General features: G+C 39.2%; 1 protein-coding gene across 1 annotated transcript; it reads right to left on the bottom strand.

Moving 5' to 3' along the window:
- Positions 1 to 5,610: 5,610 nt before the first annotated feature.
- On the bottom strand, positions 5,611 to 22,040 carry LOC126251710 (FAD-linked sulfhydryl oxidase ALR). The gene is made up of 4 exons (XM_049952304.1): positions 21,884 to 22,040; positions 21,666 to 21,735; positions 12,152 to 12,299; positions 5,611 to 6,040 (listed from the first exon to the last, which is right to left on the bottom strand). Exons 1-4 carry the CDS (start codon positions 21,998 to 22,000, stop codon positions 5,878 to 5,880), a joined length of 498 nt encoding a protein of 165 aa, XP_049808261.1. The 5' UTR covers positions 22,001 to 22,040; the 3' UTR covers positions 5,611 to 5,877.
- Between the last annotated feature and the right edge of the window lie 382 nt (positions 22,041 to 22,422).

The raw sequence follows: 22,422 nt of genomic DNA, 5'->3' as shown, positions 1-22,422 counted from the left end.
AACTTACCAAAATCATAAAAGATAAACATAGAATGACCAGGCAGTAATTAAGCCATCTCATAATTGTGGCTTAAAACTGCCATAATAACAAGTAAGGAAACTACTGTCTGTCATTCAGTAATGCAAAATATGTCAAATCAGGGGAAAGATATTCCAAACTGAAATTTTACGTAAGGTAACTGAAACATGAATGATTGCAATGAGGACAGAAAGAGTTAGGAATCAAACCCTTTTAAAAATTTATGCAACTGTGGAACTGCACCAAAATGTTGAAACATGGACCTGCCTGAGCAATATGTACAGATTTCAATGATAAAACCTTCAGGATTCCCAACCGCAATATTATATAATTTGATAGTGCTATGTTAACTATGTCACTGAATAGTTCACACATCAGACTTTTGCCGTGTGTGGTCCACTTTCACAGTTTGTTGGTAAAATAAAGCTTAAAGAAGAAACATTAACGTTTGCACATCAATAAGCCTTTTTTTGTTTTTTTAAGAAGTAACTTAGCCTGTTTCTTCAGACAGAGAGGATAAAACTACAAATTAGATTGGAGTGCATATAGAAAATTTAGAAATATTCCAACTTGAGTAAAGTACTAGAGGATAGGTTAGCTATGAAGCAAGATTATACATGATGACACAAGTCATCACATACATAATTCAGTTCAATCTTCCAGGCTCAGAGACCAGTCAATATACGACAGCTGTTCAATACAGAATGATCATAATTTTTTTATGCTCAATTTCTCGCACTAAAATTTTACCTTATGATATTCAGTTAGCTTAATGTGCAACAAATATGCTGTAGTAGTTTCATTGTTGGGATTCTTGGTTCCTGCCCATGAGAGGCAGGCAAGGTCAGACATTTTCAGTATCGCCTACTGCTGCAATGGAGGTAACAAGTGAGGAAAAATATGCGGTTTTGAAATTCTGCTTTTGTCTCAACAAATCTTCAGCTGAAGCCTAAACAATATTACTGGAGGCCTATTGAGAGTCTGTTCTTCCCTACAGTACAGCTAGAAGGTGGTTTAAAATGTTTAAAGAGGGGAGACAATCAATTTCAAAGGCAGGTGGACCCAGTGCTCCAGTTACTGCTCTTATGAAAGAAAACATCAACACTGCTGCTGTCATTGTGAGAGAGGATCAACAAATTACCTGAAGATCACTTTCTGAAATACAGAACATTTCATTGGGTGCCACCCACATGTTGGTGACAGAAAAATTACACGACACGTTTGTGCATGATGGGTTCCAAGACTGTCAATACCCGAACAAAAAAGGACATTTGCATGCAGGTCTGCATGCAGTTAAAGTTGATGTTAGAGGAAGATCCAGAGTTTCTTTCAAATGTATTCACTACTGATGAAACTTGGCTACATCATTTTGATCTTGAGAGCAAACAGCAAAACTCAGTGCGGAAATCTCCATCACCAACCTCCAAAAAAGCAAAAGTGGTTGCTTCTGCTGGGAAAGTTATGGTCATCTCATTCTTTGATGTTCATGGAATGGTTTATCAGCATGTTGTACCTGCACACACATCAGTAACTGGACAATGCTACAGGGATGTCCTGAAAACATTGAAAGTCCATATCAGGTGCAAAAGACCACATTTCCGTGAAGCACGCTGGATGCTGCACCACGATTATGCGCGGCCGCATATTGCCAATGCTGTTGCTGAATATCTTTCAAACATCAAAATGAAGTGCATCCCTCACCCTCCCTAAAGTCCAGATTTAGCCCCAAGTGACTTTTTTCTACTCTCTAACATGAAGAAACACTTTTGTGGGAAGCATTATCATCAGAAGCAGTGGTGAATGCTGCGGAGGCAATTTTGAAGGACCTCTCAAAAAATGGTTTCTAGCATGTATTTGAAGACTGGCAGAAATGCTGGGACAAATGAATCGCATTCATGGGAGACTACTTTGAGAAGGACCATCAAAATTATGAGAATGAGTAAAGGTATGTTGTACAAAAAATATTATCATTCTTTATTGAACAACCCTTGTATAAAACTATTCATTGACATTTTGTCCCCATCTGTGGGAGACATCTTCAGAGATAAATTGACAACTGCATTGAAAGATCTGGGGTACCTTGAATTTATAGGAGCATAATGAGCTTTATAGAGAGCATCACCATTTGTCACTTGATGCTGCATGTGTGATTTTCTCTGGCTGGTAACATCTTTCTTGATTAAAAGCAATCAACTGTTACTTTCTTCATTCAAAGTCAGCAATTACATTTTATTTTATTTTGACTTTCTCTTATTTTGTGTTAAAATTAACACCATATTTATAAATTGTATTGCCCCTCTACACAAGTGCACATTAACATTGCATTGTCTAGTCTAAAACACTACCTTTCTAATTTTATTTCATTAGCTTCATTCTGAAAAGCAAGTTGCGCTATGGCTAATTTATCAGTTTGTTCCAAGTGGCTAAGTTTTGGTTTGGCTAAGTGGGTGTTAATACTTCTTCCATTGTTAATAATTCATCTTGGTATTGCCTTTCTGCTAAGTTGTATGGTTTCCCAAAGATAAATATTGTTAGTAGTTTGTATGCAGCCACTTACAAGCTGGCACAGTATTTAACATTTCTTCTTCACCGATTTGTTGTCAAGTGTGAACGTCATATCTCCAATTAGATGCATTTTATTCAATGGCTGAAATATTTCAGTTTGGGTTCTTTGGATTTACTTATGAGTTTTGATATGGTATCTCTATTTACACTAGTCCCTCTGGAAGGGCCCTCAACTTGGATTAATGAAAAACTGGATGAGGAGTTTGTGAAGCTTAGTTGTCATGCACTGACTTGCATGTATTTTTCATTTAATGGTAATATTATGGAAAAGAATGATTAAGTAACTATGGGTAGACCTTTATTGCCCTCTATTGTCAGTTTATTCATGGAAGACATCAGAGATAGGGCACTATGGACTTCGGATTTGCAAAAAACATGCTTCTGAAGATATGTTGACGACACATGGACATGATGCTCTGAACTGATTTTTGGACCACTGCAGCTGCCTTCATCCCAGCATTAAATTTACCATGAAAGTTGAAAGAGATGGGAAGCTTCCAGTTTAACCAACATACACCAGTTGGTACCTGCATGCAAAGAGTTGCCACCCAAAGAAACTTCTGCTTGGCATCTGTGTTTAAGGAAAGATGGCTACTCAAAGAAGCAGATTCGTCAGGCTATGGAGTTTGGATCATCCTCGAAGGTGCATGAAGAGGAGCGTAGATCTGTGGCCTTTGTTCCTTATGCTGGGAGCACACTCTTTTAAGATCAGAAGAATTTTAATGAGATGTGACATTAAGTTTGTTCTGTCCACCTGCTAAGATTAGGAGACTACTCAACTGTCATGGATGATTTGGGATTTAGGAAGCATGACATACAAAATTCAACATTGATGTGGTGATGTGGGAAAGCTTACATTGGCCAGTTGATTTGCACATTTCAGGAAAGATGCGTGAAATACTGCTGTCACACAGAGCTACAGCAGCCAGGATAACTGGCATTAATGGAACAGTGCTTAAAAGGGGGAGATGGGGGGGGGGGGGGGGGGGAATGTGACAGGACCCTGACAGCTGCCAGTAGGTGCAGTTTTTCGAACAGTTTTTGTAAGGAAGCAACTGAAATTAGGATGCAGACATTTTGATTAACAGAGACAAAGGTTTTCCTTTTAGGGAAACATGAAACCCTGTACTACCTAGGACCAAAACACACTGTTCGGTGCAGCCAGCCCAAGTGTTTGTAGTTAGCCTTGGAACGCATTATGTCATTCGCCGAGGTGCCACATTCTCACACAGTCTATGGGGCAGCACCTGTGGTGGGAGGCACATACGCTATGTAAGTATGGGGGTCTACATAAGATACAGTTTCCAGCCTTGGCGTCAGATTTCAACTGTACTGAGCAGCAGGAGCAGCATCTCTTTTGAAGACAGTAGATAGGTGGATCAGTGAAATATCTAGTCTTTTTGATATTACGATCCCACAGCAAATTCAAGGGGACCACCAAGAAATATTACACAAGGTAACCCTATGTGGTCACGTCATTTGTATCTGTTGCTTTCCTGTATGCAATGGCTCCTAGCTCTGTTCATCAGTTTGATCGGTGATACATCCAGAAAATTAAGTTACCAATTGTTCTTTTTACAAAATGGAGGATAAAATAAAATCCTGTAAGACTAGCATTTTAACCATGATGTCACATCATCATATAGGAAAGTGAAAATCTATAACACAATGACAATTGTAGTAGTGAAGAAGATGGAGTTAAATAAAAAAGGGATGCGACCTCTGTACAAAGAGTAATGAGTGTTTATTTTTAATCGAGAATGATGTCACTAGCCAGGGATAATCACACTTTTGGCATCACATGGCAAATGGTAGTACCTTCTACGCAGATCATAATGCAACTATAAATTCATGGGCAACTTGTGCCTTCAAAGCAGTTGTTGATTTGACTTTGAAGAGGTCTACCATAAAGGGAGGCAAAGCATTTGTGAATAGCTTTGTACATTGACCACAGCCTCTAAACTGCTGAGAAGTTTAACCTAAAGTAAACAGCAACCATAAAGGCTGCACTGTATCATCACATGGAAAGTAGTTCTAATGCACATTAACCTTGCAACACTTTTCAGAATGTTACAATGAGGATCTGAGGCTCTTTCATTATTTAAATTCTTTGCCTTTCACTACCTGCAGTAACATGTCAAAATTCAACATGTAAGAACATGTTACGGTACCCTAAACATCCCAACATTATGCTATATATCTCTATGGCTCCTACTGGTCCCTGTCATGCCTTTCCACCCTTTCTCAGAACATCCAAGACTACACTATCCGTAAAATTCTCTCCTGTCATTTCTATCTGAGTTTTATAGTAGTTTCATCTCCACCCCTCCTTTTATCCTTCTAGTCTGTCAATAAACATGCAACATTTGTGCACAGGTGGGTGCATCTCCTTGAACACACTTTATCTCACCTTATCTGTAATATGGGCAAAATGACTTTTCTGTTAGCAATCATATTTTTCCACTTTTGAAAATTAAGCATCCCACAGTAAAAGTCTGAGATTCTAAGCCTTTTAACCGATGTAATTATCAGCTATTTCGAATCTGAAACATTAAAATACATTTAACATTACTGTCCTTTGATATTTTGAGTTAATTTGATGACAGTCAAAACCACATGCAGAAAGACCACTATCTCTTACAATCTGTGCAGCTATTCATGGAAAGTTTTACAGTCAGCAATACATACGCATTTATTGTTTCATCTTCATGAACGAAAGTTAATTAAGAAATTGTTACTGCTTTAATCAAATATAAATATTAACTACCACTCTTATTACAGTATGGTAGTCAGCACATACTGGGTTGTTAACGACAATGATACATTGCTATTTCTTAATTGCTAAGAAAATGTTCAGGTTTATCAAAATCACACTTATTTCCATAAAATTAAATCCAAGAACAGAGGTTATGATGGGGAAGTGCAGAAAAGAAGGAATATATAGAAAGCACGTTTCACATCAAATTCATAGTAAAATTAATAATTTAGGGAAGAGCCCAATTACTGTGACCAGATGACAACATGAATCACAAAAGTAAATAAATTTATTTCAACTCAAGCACACAGTCTCAGTTAAGCTTCAAAATCTTTTCAATATCTTGAATTATTGGTCCTGAGTTTCTACATTTTATGTGAATACACAATTATAAATAATACATACAGACATACATAATACAACAGTAGCACTATTTAAATTTCATTTCACATAGCTCTCCTAAAATAACAGAAAATCATTTTTTCCTCCAGGAATGAAGTATCACAGAAATGATTTCTCTGCAGAGAACAAAATGTGACTAATCACAAGATCCATCTTTCCAACCATCCTTCCAACGCTCATCAACTAATGAACAGTCAAACTTTTCCTTACCTAGTTTGACATTTATATTATTATGAATTCTGCACAACCACTGAGAAAGGTCTTTTCTTGACTTGGTTTCAGGAGGGCTGACAGTAAGTCTGCAGGAGAAAACAGACAATTAATACTATGTCTGTGAAACAACAATGATATTAAAGATACTAGACTTTGGATGAACTAAGCAAGCCAACCAATTGGAATAAGTGTGAAAATAACTATTATAACAATTCTTGAAAACCTGGATGATGAACTGACATGAACTCACACATCAATTTGCATTTAACATCATAAAACTAGTAGCTATGAGGATTTCCTTTACCAGAAGTCAAAGTAGCACCAAGGAGTTCCATTCATAATGTGTTTTTGAAAAATCTGTTGTTCTTGTACTGTGTGTGATAAGTGTTCATTATCCAGCATTCAGAAAAATGCATCAAGCCATTACTGAATACAAAATAACATATAAACACAAACAGATAATAACAATAATAATAATAATAATAATAATAATAATACTAGATTTGTTACTACTCTAATGATCTTAGGGCCAGTTACAAAGTTCAATAAGGAAAATTACAAATAAAAAAATGTACCTTCAAATGTTGAAGAAAAATTCTGTCCTCTTCTGAACACAATTTCTTCATAGTATCTTCCACCATTCAACTGTACACTTCCGTTTTCTTGAGAATGGGTCTCAATAAACTGTTCCAGTTGGCGTTCCAGATGGTACAAGACAAATTGCAAATTAAACAGTATGTTTCGAATGAAAACTCCTTATAAGAACTTTAATACTGGCCCTGTGACTGATTCACTATGGAAATTTATATTACAATATATTTTTTTATATATTCAGTTTCCGACATTATTTGTAACAATTCATTGTTGATTAGCTGTTGTTTACTGGTGATGGAAACTGTAGATCAGCTGTAAACTGTATTCGCCACAAAATTCACATTTTGTCAGGAACGCACAGAATTCTGAGAGATGGTAAGCTAAATGTGCTACAGCATAAAAAAATTGAAAAGTGGGAAATTCCCAATAAATTTCACTCCACAGCAGTACTTCACTTTAGTTTCTAGAAAGTTAATAGTTAATATTCTGTGTGGTTCCTTTATGCATTTACCAATGTCATTCCTTATCTTACATTCTTACACACACAATTGCGCACGCATGCACACAGAGAGAGAGAGAGAGAGAGAGAGAGAGAGAGAGAGAGAGAGAGAGAGGAGGCAACACCAATTCACCTTCCTTTGTCTAAAAAGAACAAAACATAGAACAATACATAAGAAAGATAAAAAATAACAATGCCGAAATTATGGGTTAGACCAGACTAAGACACCTTCAACAAATATATTAGCTGAACATACGACCAGGTAAATGGGGGCATTAATTTCATTTGTATGTGAACTTCGTGGATGTTTGCTGAATATCCCTTAGGCAAAAGCAACTTCCCTTGAGAAATACAACAACAGTAAACATATCAATGGGTTAATATAGTAAAATATTACGGTACTTACTGCAGCCACTATAATATGAGCTGGAATGTTATGGTATGAGTTACAGTCCAAATTTTTCATTTTTGACTCACATTTCTGAGATAAATGTTTCCTGATTATCTGTTCTCCCTGCACAGTGACATGAGTGATTCTTTCCAATATAAAAGATAAGACCAACAAAATAGTGTACAACACTATCGCATAATAACAACAAACCGTACACGAAGAAGTTGCCACTATTCTTTCCCAGATGATTTTAAAAGTCCCTGTCACTCCCAGACTGTAAGTGACAGAAAAAATTGTGTTATGTCTACTTTCTACAAATGAATTGGTTTGACACACACACACACACACACACACACACACACACACACACACACATACAAACAACTGCAGCCTCTGGCAGCTGAAGCCACACTTCAGATACGCCTTCAACTACCAGAGGCTGAATTATGTGTGTGTGTGTGTGTGTGTGTGTGTGTGTGTGTGTGTGTGTGTGTGTGTGAGATCTAATTTTGATAGGTATTGTTGGTCGAAAGTTTATACTGGGACAGTCTTTTTGTTGTGGCTATCTGTGACTCGGAATCTCCACTGTATGGTGAGTAGCAACTTTCCTTTTCATAATATTGTTACATTCCATCCTCGATTTTCCACTGTTTGATGTAGCCAAAAAATTCTGGACCATCACATCCAATCCTAGTACCACAAATCCCTCCAAGAAACAACTTAGGAGTGTACCACTTGCCACTCAGTATCATCCTGATCTTTAATGTATTAATCAGCTTCTTCGACAAGGCTAAGACTTCCTAAAATCATGACCTGAAATGAGGTCCATTAGATCTGACATTTTGCCTACCACAAACAGAAAAGCTTTTCACTGCCACCCCCCCCCCCAACCACCCTCCACCCCCAAATCTCCGCAAATCCTTGTCAGACCATATACCCCTTCTGCACCCATCTCCCTACCCTATGGCCCCTACCCCCATGACTATCCCTGCTGTAAAACTTGCCCTACGTGCACTCCAATCACCACCTATACCCACCCTGTAACTGCCATAACATATACTATCAAAGGTAGAGCCACCTGTGACATGACATGTTGTATACCAAGTGAGACATTGGTATGCCTTCTATATCGACATGACTACCACCAAGTTGTTAGTTAGGAAAAATGGACATAGGCAGATGGTGCATACTGGTGACACACAATATCCTGTTGCAGAGCATGCTCTGCAACATGTCAGTCATGACCTCAGTGCCTTTGTCACCACATGTGCCATCTGGATTCTTCTCACAGAAACCAGTTTCTCAGAACTCCATAGGTGGGAACTGTCACTTCGACATGTCTTTGGTTCTCACCACCTACCTGGACTTAATTTACGTTACTTTCTTCAGTCTCAGCACTTCTTCACAACAACTATTTCTTTCTTCACTCCTTTTTAGTTTTCTACGTCTTTCATTTGCTGACCTGTCCTGGGACCTATGATCTTGCTGTTTGGTCCCCTCCCCCAAATCAACCAACCAATCTGCTGTCCCCAACTCACCTCTATCACATACAATGCACTTATATTTCCGCTCCTATTACCTTGTGCACGATGTTTCAGTAGTAATCTCTCTCTCATATATTTTCATATCTTCCACTTTTAAGCTCTCAGGTTTCAAATATCACATGATGCAGTCCCCAGCAGTCAGCCTTTCCTTCTCATCCCACTTGGCATGTCTCCCCTGACCCGGGGTTCTGGGCGACTTTTCCAAACTCCACCCCTTTTTCTAAGCCTCACCCCGTCCTTTTTCTTCACACCTCTTCCTTCCCCTTCAACCATTCTGCCAGAAGGAGCCACTGGCTCTGAACGCTTGCAAACTTTGATACCTTTATCTGTGTGTTCTCCCGCCATAACTTGGTGAGTAGATTTTTTTTTATCTATCCAATTACATTATATTTTCAAAAATTGAGTATTTTCATTGATATAATATGAATTAGGATACACTGATACTCAACACAGTGTTGAGTCAGAAAACAGACAAATCTGAAAGTATATTACTGGATATCATTTAGCTATGGTACAAAGTCCTTCATCAGATAAAGGATGCTGCCTGATAACTAAATAATATTCAACAGTCTACTTTTAAATTTGTCTGTTGTTGCTCAATGTCATCTCTGTGTGGTGAATGGTAATCTATCCCAATTCACTTTGATATAAAAAAATAAAGTTACATGATTAATGTTTTATTTGTTTGCAGGAACATGTCTGCAATACTAGTACAAACTGAAACCCATCCATCACAGTACTGTGCCAGACTGCTGGAGAAGCCAAAACAATATGGCGCAACCCACTGACAAAGTGGAGATAGGCTGCACCATTCTGTTCAAATATGCAGTGAAAGAAGCCACCAAGATTTAATTGAAGATGGGCACAATAATTCTGGTGTTTTATTTGATTTTATTTGACACATATAGTTCTGTAGGGCCAAATTGAGGAAAAATCTCCATGGTCATGGAATGTGTCAGTACATGAAATTACAACAGAAAAACAATAATAGATAAAATAAAATGTCTACGAATCCTAAAAAAATGACAAGCTATAAATTTATATAAACACAGTCTACAATATAACACAGGAATTAGCTTTTTTCAAGGAACTCCTTGGCAGAATAGGAGGAGTAACCCACAAGGAAACTCTTCAGTTTGGACATCAAAGCACATGGATTACTGCAAAGATTTTTGAATTCTGGTGGTAGCTTACTGAAAATTAATGCAGCAGAATACTGCATGCCTTTCTGCACAAGAATCAAGGATGTGCGGACCAAATGCAGACTGGATTTCTGCCTAGTATTAACAGAGTGAAAGATGCTAATTCTTGGGAATAAGCTGACATTTTTAACAAGAAATGACAAAGAAATATATTTTTTGAGAGGCCAATGTCATAATACCTAGACTAAAGGACCGGGGTCGGCAAGAGGTTCACAAACTATCACCACTTACTCTCCAAACCACCAATCTCTGAGCCAAAAATATTCTTTGAGAATGGTAAGAGTTACGCCAAAATATTGTACCACATGTCACAAGTGAATGAAAGTAAGCAAAAGTAGACTACTTTTCATGTTGAACTATCACTTACTTCAGACACTATTCTAATAATGAAAGTGGTAGCATTAAGTCTTTGAACGAGATCCTTAAAAAGGGCTTTCCATGACAATTTACTATCTATCTGAACACCTAGAAATCTGAGCCGTTCAGCCCAACTAATCATATGCCCTTTCTGGGTAATTAAAATGTCAGGTTTTATTGAATTGTGTGTTAGAAACTGTAAAAACTGAGTCTTACTGTGATTTAGCATTAGTTTATTTTCTACAAGAAATGGGCTTATGTCTTGAACTGCACTATTTGAAACCAAGCATCTGCACACAGAAGTATTTTTAAATCACCTGTAATATTAAAAGGTATATCATTTATATAAATAAGGAACAGGTGGCCCCAGGACTGATCCCTAGGGCATCCTCCCCCCCTTAACCATGCTCCACTAGGACGCCAGATCATAGCCATTCTCAGTACTGAAGAGAGTGACCTTTTGCTGTCTGCTCTTAAAGTAAGGGGTGAAGCAATTGTGAGTTACTCTCCATGTGCCGTAATAGTCCAACTTTCTCGAGCAATATTTTCTTATCAACACAATCAAATACCTTAGTTAAATCAAAAACGACACCTAGCATTCTAAACCTTTGTTTAATCCATCCAGTACCACACAAAGAAAAGAGAATATAGCATTTTCAGTTGTTAAACCACTTCTAAAGCCAAACTGTACATCTGACAGCAAATTATGTGAAATGAAATGATTGATTATCCTTACATACACTGCCTTTTCAATAACTTTGAGAAACACTGATGATATAGAAATAGATCAAAAGTTGTCTACATTACTGTTGTTCCTGATGGCCAGAATGTGTAACAATTTCCTTGGTTAAAGCAATAACCTCTTCAAAACAATTCTTAGAGAGGCAGAGAAGTATGGTTTCATTTCTCATCAAGGTCTACACAGATTGAATGGACACAGGTTGTGATGGAAATTGGTCATGTCCCATAGAAGGAAATAATTATACAATACTCCCTAAATGATAAAGGAGAGCTTGGGAAAACCTACATCTGGACTGCCAGATCAGGAACTGAACTGTGGTCATCATGAATGTACATCCCATGCCATAACCACTGTTCTCTCTGCCTGTGTTTCTCAAGAGAGAAGGCATAACTGACCTGTTTACTGGATGAGGGTATAATGCAAGTAACAATAAAATATATACAATACTGTTACCACACACTGCTATCAACTAGACTAAATAGACACAATTATTACACATGAAGGAAAGAAATTTTTTCCTGAAAGGCACTTGACCAACACTGGTGAATGTACCACGTAACAGTGCTACAAAACTGTTTTCCTTACATATGATGAATATATGAAATAATCAACTGTAATGTTCTGGCTTATAATCACCTTTATATGATTAAAATAAGATCATGAATAATTCTAGGTAAGGAAAATACATGTAGACTTCTCGACAAATAGACTCAAATAACAATACTACTTTTTGTGCTGTGCATCATTACTACAGAAAATATTCAAGAGCCTGACAGCAGCACTCATACTACAAGGATCTTGTCTTAGTAACTAACCTGTCAGGAAAATCTCATGCTGCAAAAATGATAAAATTGCTAAACATACTTACTGTTGACGCAAATCTTCTGCACAATGATCACAAGGATAGAATTTGGAGAATAATGTGAAGAACTGTGCCATATCAGTCCTCTCCTTCTGTGATGGTGTATCTGGATAGTAAGCAGCCATGGTGTGTAAGAAGCCCCATGTCTGTCGTCCTGGGGGGAAAAAAAATCTTTATGTTAACTTAATAATCAGAGCATTAAGCTAATGTAACTTTTTCAGGCAATATTTTAGAGGTTGACATAAATAGTGCGGGGTACAGTTTATAAACACAGTCTTTATACCATTATAATTAATACTTGCCAGTGGTGGTGGTGGTGAGTGTTTAACGTCCCGTCGACAACGAGGTCATGAGAGACGGAGCGCAAGCTCGGGTTAGGGAAGGAGTGGGAAGGAAATCGGCCGTGCCCTTTCAAAGGAGCCATCCCGGCATTTGCCTGAAACGATTTAGGGAAATCACAGAAAACCTAAATCAGGATGGCTGGAGATGGGATTGAACCGTCGTCCTCCCGAACGCGAGTCCAGTGTGCTAACCACTGCGCCACCTCGCTTGGTACACTTGCCAGTAAATCTGTAGTTGTATATGTAGTGTTTACAGTACTATGAGTTGCAGACAGGTACAACAAAAAGACTGCTAAACAAGTAAGCTTTCTGCCAAAAGGCCTTCTGAATTACACAACATACACACACACACATATTCATGCAAATGCGAGTGTGTGTGTGTGTGTCTATATGTGTGTGTGTATGTGGGGGGGTGGGGTGGGGTGGTGTAATTCAGAACAATACCTTGATTCATGGGTAGATATGGCTAAGGATTGTGGCTGTTGCAGAATCTTGATGAGGCAGTTGGCTGCTGTTTGCAAACTGCTTGTAGCCGCATTCAGTTGTCAATCATCTTAGCATGATTGCTGTGAATTGCAGTGGTAATGGAGTGGTCGTCAGTCTCCTGCAGCAAATGTGCTATGGAGCTTGCCAGTTATCCCTGTTGCTGACATAGTACACAGAGAGCCCCAGTCTGAATGGATGCCAAGTTGCTTCCAGATCTGGAGCTGTTTCCCACTAAAAGTGCTGTGTGATAAATGGCTGAAATGGCAATCATCATACTTTTAATTTATAGGACTGAGACTTTGCCTCCCACTGACACTGATATTGAGCCAGTGTCCCTTGCCACTCTTGCTCAAGGAGTGGTCACTCCTCTTTGAGATATGGGTAACCGCAAATGGAAAAAAAAGGGGTCAACAGAAATGTCCGATTCCACTCATCTGCTTTGACCCATGATGTAATGGTGTCGTGGTGTGCGAGGTCACTATGGCACAGAGATCTTGAGTTGACTGTGTTTGTAGATGTAATGTTGTTTTATTTGTTGGTGCCTTCTGGTGGTGGATGTGGACATGCGGAGCTTAATATGTGAGTATTGGGTTGATTTGAGTTTTGATTGTCATTGTGCTAATGGGGTTTACAGTTTAGGTAGTTGGTGCAGTAGTGTGAGTTGTGAAAGTGTTTTCAGTGAGTTATTAAAGCCTCTTTCGTTTATGTTAGGTTTGATTAGAGAGAGAGAGAGAGAGAGCGAGAGCGTGTGTGTGTGTGTGTGTGTGTGTGTGTGTGTGTGTGTGTGTGTGTGTGTGCGCGCGCGCACGCACGCACGTGCTCTCGCGTGTGGTGGCCAACGTAGGTGGTATTGCTGGAGGCTTTTGTTGGTAAGTAACTTTTGTTTTGGGTTTATTATATAATAATTTTGATGTTTTGTGTGTTGTATATTTATCGTAGGCCGGCTGTTTTTTAACTGATGTAGTGAATATGGGTTATTTGGGTTTTTGAATTGTTTGTGTTTTGGTTCCACTTTTGAGAATTGTAAGTGTTGGTTTTTTGGTGTCAGTAGTTGTGGTTTAGCTATATAGGTTCAATTGTTGGTGTAGCATAATTTTGTAATTTCAATTCCCCACTTTAAACCCCCTATTTTCCGTGGCTGCCCCATTAGTTTCATTTTATTTTTGAAGTGAGATATGTTATTGTGTCATTTTTATTTTTGTTCATGTTTGTTGGCATGTGCATGTTAGTGACATCACTGTCATCATTTTCTATATGCTGGAAGTAGCCTTTTCTGCCATATTAATGACATCATGGGTCAAAGCAGATGGGTGGAATTGGATGCTTCTGTAGTGCAACAAAAATATCCGTTAACTGTACGCAACTGCAATGATAAGCATACAATCACCCTCTTCTCCCACTGCCTTTAGTCTTGCAAAGTCATATGAATAGGTTGCTAGACAACAGCATCAAACAGCTACACACAGAAAAAAAGTTTAGACCTTCACGGAACTTTATTACGGTATGCTGATAATTTTTACTTATGGACCGCCTGACTGCAGCTGAATAAAACACAATTTTAGTGCCATACGCGCCGGCAACAGAAACCAAAACATTGCACTGAAACAAGTGTTCTGTTCATAGTGCTGTGGAATCTGGAAAAAAACTGCAAATTGGCATTCATAAGAAGAAGAACAACACCAAAAATGCAATAGGAGCAGAATATGTAAGAAATTGTCCACACAGCCTGCCACTGAAGGTGCCTTGCAGAAAATAAAGGCGAAACGCCTTACGTAATATTACACGCAACTGAGGAAGACAGGACTACAAAAGTTGAAGATGTCTTCGTGGAAATAATAGACCTACTTTTTTGAGCAAGTCACCAATGAGAAAGGGATTAGTAACCATAATGCCATTCCCCATTACAGGAATAGAAGCCATCACAGATAAATGTCCATAAAGAAAGAAAGTATTTCTGTTTGGTAAAACTGATGCAGTAGTAAACATACCAGTAAATAAAATATGAACTGACAACATTTAAGGAAAGTTGCTACTTACCATATGGCGGAAATGCTGAGTCGCAAGTCTTTTTGTTGTGCCTATATGCGACTCAGCATCTCCGCTATATGGTGAGTAGCAAATTTCCTTTTCACATATCAAGCAAAGTTATAAAATATGGCAAAGACTTTTGTGGTAGCATCGACTTTCGTGGAAGACACGTCATTTCCGAATGAAACTACCTTCTCTCCCTCGTTCCAGACCGTAGCGTCCAACATCAGTACTTCGTCTGATTTCGGCTTTTGACGAAGAGAAGACTACCAGTCCTCCAAAGGCATTCAGACTTTAATATTTTTTGTGGAATCTAAAATTTAAAAACCTCTCTCACACCGGCCTGATTTAGCTTCACTGATCAGGATAGTAAAAACATGCGTATGTTAAGGGAATTTTCATTCACAAAGCAGGCTTATCACATTCACACAGTTCAATACTGTTCTATCCTGATTAAATTGAGCTTAACTTAAATTCCATATGGCAGTGAAGCAATTTCAAAGTCTCTGTGTGACGAAAATTGTCAGTCGATTCCCTGAAAACATTTGTAATAATTATTAACTTTTGGTGATCACATGGGGAAGACCGGAGTTCTGCTGGTAAGACCGTGTTAGACTATTTTTAGGAAGTAATAACTGGATATCTTGAGCATACAAAATGGCAGGTTCGTCCAGTGTAAATCAGACGTTCCCCACTGATCCCGTGCAACACAGCGTAGTAAGCAGACAAAGTCAATAATAATCAGTTAAATAATACGCGAACACACTTACTTCAGTTTAGTTCATGTATTAAATTCCTTTTCATACAGAATCTCATCAAGATGGCGACTAGCTCAACAATACATACATATACATCCTCCTCCTTTCACGGCTAATCAGCAAGATCTGCTTCATTCTTTTTTTTGAGAGAAATCATAGATAGCAGAGAAGCTATTCCATGGAGTAAATGGACGCTCCAAGGAATAATAGGGTTTGAAACTACTTTGCATTGATAATCATCGTATATTAAAGTTAAGGAATCGGTAAGATAAGAAAAGATATTTCGAGATATGTACCGAGTTATATAATTTATAAAATTTCTGAAAATATCGCGGAGAGACCGCTGCAAGAGACATTACATCCTTCCCCCAAAAAACAAAAATCCACCACCAAATAAATACCACAAAATAAACAAAACTCAATCACACACTATAACTCAAAAACAACTGCAGCAAAACAGGTTCTCCACAAAATAATCATAAAACAACACCCCCCCCCCCCCCCCACCCTACCCACCTATTTCCACAAACATTACCCACAAACACCCCCCCCCCCCCCTGCCACAAACAAAACCACCCAACTAACCACCCCTGGCCTATACATTTTACTAACAGCTCTCAAAAAATGTGGAAAATGCAATACTCTCCAGGGACACTCTTCTGCCAGCAATACTCATCTAAAAGAGATTGCAGCTTAGGAGAGTGCCTCTTCCCCCTCCCTATGACTGACTTAACCATCCCCAAAACCCCTCTATTGTATTAGAACACACCCCTGTTTCATAATTTTTGAACTCTCAACTATGATTTACAGCTAAATGATCATAACCCCTCTTCCCCAGCCCCCCTATACGACGAAAAAGTATCTGACACTACCATACTCCCGTCCTCTATATACTCATCAATTAACCCCACCAATTCTCTCTTTGTACGCCCTCCAAAAGGCTGAAAACACAATCTGCATACCCACCGTCTTAAATAATGCCCCCCCCCCTCCCACCCATAAACCAACTGGAGACTTACCCCTTCCATATTCTCTCTTCCCAAACTGTGATTCATCTATCTCGACCACCATCCCTGGCCCACCCAACTTACCCCTATACTTCAAATATCTTGAACACACATCCCTGCAAAAAGAAAACCAATCTAAAACTGTCCTCTCACTCACTCCAGTCTCATGTGCACAAAAGCTGATAGAGGGCAGTGAAAAATAGACAAGTCAGAAAATAAAAGATGTAGAACACTGAGATGGAGTGAAGAAAGGAGTAGTTACTGTGAATAAATGCCGAGACAGAAGGAATTAACATAAATTAAGGCCAGGTGCATGGTGAGAACCAAGGACATGTTGTAGTGCCAGTTCTGCAGAATTCTGTGAAACTGGTGTCTGAGATATAAACCCAGATAGCGTGTGTGGTGAAAAAGGCACCGAGGTCAAAACTGTCATCTTGTACAGCATGCTGTCAAACAGGATATTGTGTGTTACCTGTATAGAACCTCTGCCTATGTCTGTTCATTGTGACTGATAACCGGGTGTACCAATGCAGATGTAAAAGGTTGAATAGTGTTTACATAACAGCTGGTATATGACATGTATTGTTTCACAGATGGTTCTCCCTTTGATGCTATATGTTATGCCACTTACAGGACTGGAATAGGCAGTGGTAGAAGAGTGCTTAGGGCAAGTCTTGCACTGGGTACGGTCACAGGGGTAGGAGCCACAGAGTAGGGAGATGGGTGCAGAAGAAGCATACAGCCTGACAAGGATATTGTGGAGATTTTGAGGGTGCCAAAAAGCTATTCTAGGTGTGGTGGCAAAATCTCAGACACAATGGATCTCATTCCAGGGCATGATTTTAGGAAGTCATAGCCTTGACAAAGTAGCTGATTGATACATTCAAGATCAGGATAATACTGGGTGACTTCGGAGCACACTACTTGTCACCCAGTATTATCCTGGTCTTGAACGTATCGATCAGTTACTTTTCTCTATGCAGCCTCCTACCACAACATATTCCAGCCCCTTATCTGGCAAAACATACACTATCAAAGGGAGAACCACCTGTGAAACGACACGTCATATACCAGCTGTTACGTAAACACTGTTCAGCATGACTACCATCCAGTTATCGGTCAGAATGAATGGGCATAGGCAGAGGGTGCATACAGGCAACACACAATATCCTGTTCCACAGCATGCTATACAAGATGACAGTCATGACCTCGGTGCCTGTTTCACCATCTGCGCCATTTGGATTCTTCCTCCAGACACCAGTTTCTCAGAACTCTGCAGGTACGAACTAGCACTACAAGATGTCCTTGGTTTTCGCCACCCACCTTGCCTTAATTTATGTTCATTCCTTCCATCTCATCAGCATTTATTCACAGCAACTACTCCTTTCTTCACTCCATCCCAGTTTTCTACATCTTTCATTTTCTAACGTGTTCATTTTGCACCGTCCCCCCTCCCACAATGCACCTAGCTTTCCACTCTTATTAACTCGTGCAGGATGATTTAGTGGTAATCTCTGTCTTTCATATTACCCTGTCTTCCACCTTTAAGTGCTCAGGTTTTCGTATCTTGTCTGGTGCAGTCCCAAACAATCAGTCTTTCCTTCTCATCCCATCCAGTAAGTCTCTCATGACCCGGGTTCTGGGCAACTTTTCTAAACTGTATCACTTTCCCTAGACCTCTTCAGTCCTTTTTCTTCATCCCTCTTCCTTCCCCTTCAACTCTTCCACCAGGAGGAGGAGCCCCTGGCTCCAAAAGCTTGTAAAAGTTGGGCCTAAATCTTTGTGTGTGTGTGTGTGTGTGTGTGTGTGTGTGTGTGTGTTTTCTCCTGCTGCCACTTGGTGAGTAGATTTTTTTTTATCTGTCCATTTACATAAAAACATCAATATGGTATGGGATGATCATGTAAAATCAGTATCGGGGAAGATGAATGGGACAGTCTTATTTGTTGGAGGGTTCTGGGTAAGATGATGGATCTGTAAAGTATGCTGCATACGAGGTGCTACTAAGACTGATTACAGACCATTGTTACAGCATTAGAGATGACAACAGGTATCAAAGGAATCCAAACACAGGCTGCTAGCAGCTTAGCAGGGTGGCATGGTCCACATGAAATTGTAACAGAAATGCTTGGGCAACTTTAGTCTTTATGAAACTGCTGCATCCCCCAGATCCATAGCTATACCTAACAAGGGAACCTCCCCATCGCACCCCCCTCAGATTTAGTTATAAGTTGGCACAGTGGATAGGCCTTGAAAAACGGAACACAGTTCAATCGAGAAAACAGGAAGAAGTTGTGTGGAACTATGAAACAAATAAGCAAAATATACAAACTGAGTAGTCCATGCGCAAGATAGCCAACATCGAGGTCAGTGTGAGCTAATGAGTGCAGTGGTCCCGTGGTTAGCGTGAGCGGCTGCGGAACGAGAGGTCCTTGGTTCAAGTCTTCCCCCGAGTGAAAAGTTTAATTTTTTATTTTCAGACAATTATTATCTGTCCGTCTGTTATGTTTTCATCACTTTTTTGGGAGTGATTATCATCCACAAGAAAACCTAAATCAGGCAAGGTAGAAGAATCTTTTTACCCATTTGCCAAGTGTACAAGTTAGGTGGGTCAACAACATATTCCTGTCATGTGACGCACATGCTGTCACCAGTGTCGTATAGAATATATCAGACGTGTTTTCCTGTGGAGGAATCGGTTGACCTATGATCTTACGATCAAATGTTTTCAGTTCCCATTGGAGAGGCACATCCATTCGTCTACTAATCGCACGGTTTTGCGGTGCGGTCGTAAAACACAGACACTAAACTTATTACAGTGAATGGAGACGTCAATGAACGAACGGACAGATCATAACTTTGCAAAGATAAAAAAAGTAAACTTTACACTCGAGGGCAGATTTGAACCAAGGACCTCTCGTTTCGCAGCCGCTCACGCTAACCACAGGACCACGGCGCTCCCTAGCTTACACTGTCCTTGATGTTGCGTATCTTGCGCATGGACTACTCAGTTTGTATATTTTGCTTATTTTTTTCATAGTTCCACACAACTTCTTCCTGTTTTCTCGATTGAACTGTGTTCCGTTTTACAAGGCCTATCCACTATGCCAACTTATAACTAAATCTGAGTGGCGAACGATGGGGAATTTCCCTTGTAAGTACAGATGCTAATTTGGGTATTTTGAATTAAGTTAACTGATACTGATACAGTGTGAAGTATATGCTAACAGCCCTAAAATTACCTATAAGTCACATTTAAATGAGCCTGCTCCGAGGCAGCATATTTCTTATGAAACCCAGGCAGGCAAATTTAAATAACTTTTATTCAAAGAAGACTGTGTGAACATTATGTTGCCACCATCAGATATATATCTTGCAGGGCTCAAAGAGTAAGTTACAAAATATTACGGTATGCGTTGAGACATATAGACAGTAATTTTGCCTACGCTCAATATTTAAAGGGAACAGGACATAAAGCTGCCAATTTGGTATGATGTGCTTTCCACCCTGTGCAGAGCATTGGTTTGTGGAGTATGTATGTAAATAATTCTAAAATGTTCATTGATACAGAATTGTAAATGACAGGAAAGTGAGTTAAACCTTCTATAAGGGTTATGGCGGGACTAACTGAAGTGTTTGTTACTGTTTCACCATTTCACAGTCAAATTGTCACCTTCCAACTGAAGTTAGAACTATGTCTACATTACAAATCAGCCTTTCACACCAACCTACATTCCAGCAACTAACACAGATACCAAAAGGATATTTTCTGTGTTCTCTTCTCTTTTCGTTTGCATCTATGTGGCATCATACACCTCATGATAGGACAAAGTCAATAACCAGTATTGGTACATACAGCTGACCCATTATGAAACAACAGCTTCAAATGCATCACAGCATTTAAAGAGCGTGTGGAATGAGAGTAGAGCAGACAAGCTACAGATTTTTTATCCCTGTGACTTGATTCTAGATCAGAAACTCAAGGATTTTACATGTGTGCATCTGGAAAGAAGTCAGTGAGTACATAATGATATTGTAACAGCAATAAGCTGTAATCCCTTTATTTATGCAAGGTGTTGGAGCATTAATTCAAAGAATTTTTGGGCGTGTTATACCTGGGTTCAGTGCATGTGTATTATTTATATAAAATTAGTAACTTGTCTGGGGAAGGTAGGGGGGAATGGGTAGCATGATAAATATATTTCAACTGACGTAACAAATAAATGAAGTGTTATGAAGTATTCTTGAAAAATTATGTAGTAGAAAGAAGGATTGTTTACTGCTCGGAACTCAGGCTTTAATTTGTCCATAACTTCCTTTTTATGCTGGCAGATAACTGAAATGAATTATCTAGGAAATTAGATTCTTTGTCCACCACAGCTATGGAATATAATTCAAATGCACTATCTGCACCTCACTTTTAGTTATCTCTGAGAAACAACAACTGAGCAAGCTCATTTAAATGCGACTTATAGGTAATTTTAGGGCTGTTAGCATATACATCACACTGTATCAGTATTGGTTAACTTAATTCAAAATGCCCAAACCAACATCTGTACTTAGGTACAGCTATGGAGCTGGGGGATGCAGCAGTTTCATAAAGACTTAAGTTGGACACTTATTTATTCTTCCATGTGTCGTGGGACAATTTAATGCACGGCTACAGATACAGGACATGAGCCACAATGTCATGAGTCTAATATCATTGAGAACAACTTATCGCAAACTGTGACACTGTCCATGTTAATTAATATGTCTGCAACATTTACAATCAAATAACGGTATTAGTTTCTGTATAAACTCGCGAAGAAAGACTATCTTTACTGTATCAGGTATAATACCACGCATTTTGCTATCATAAATGCAGAAAGCTATGTATAGGTAAGAAACCATTACATACCTAATTCATCTCTGTCCAGGGGACAGTCTGTCCTTTGCTGCTGAGGCGGTGATTGGTTTTTGTCGCGCACCTACAAACACCACGGTCATCATGAATACGACAAATACGAACTTGCCGATACAGCTGACGAATCGACACATAATATTATGCAATGTTTGAGGTTAACACAATGACAACGAAACACATAGAACATAGTAACGCATACTGTGAAACATTACGTTCTCAGAGTCCAGTGTCTTTTTCTGCATTTTAGCCCATGTCTTAAAATCAGTGCAAGCACGGCAGGGTTTATCATTCACGCCATCATTAAAACCTTCCCGGCCTCTAGTCGCCATACTGACAACATTGGAGTCAGGGAACTTCGGAAGAGCTGCAAAAAGGCACCCGGGGCCAGTAAGCAAGCAGGAGTTAAGCTGCACGAAAGTATGTGCAGACAAAATGTAGCGTACGGACCGACAATGTGGGCAGATAGGAAGCGTACGCAATCTGGGAAATTTGTGTTGGAGATCTGAACTACACTGTTCGAATCAGTGCGCGCAAACTACATCTGTGCAGGCAAATCACAGTCTGTGGACTAGAAATTGCCGCAAAACTGTTGCGCGAAACTTGTTTGAGTCTGCTGTTTGTTCAGTCGAGTGTTTCTCATCTTTCAGTTTGCATTGTATTTTAGTTTCGCTGGTTCTATGTCAGTGCTCCAAACTTCTGAATTTATTGAAATAATATATTCAAGAGTGATACATGTTTGTGGAATGTTAAA

The sequence above is a fragment of the Schistocerca nitens genome, chromosome 4 (genome assembly GCF_023898315.1).
Source record: "Schistocerca nitens isolate TAMUIC-IGC-003100 chromosome 4, iqSchNite1.1, whole genome shotgun sequence".
NCBI lineage: Eukaryota > Metazoa > Arthropoda > Insecta > Orthoptera > Acrididae > Schistocerca > Schistocerca nitens.
This window is presented reverse-complemented; position numbering and strand designations above follow the sequence as displayed.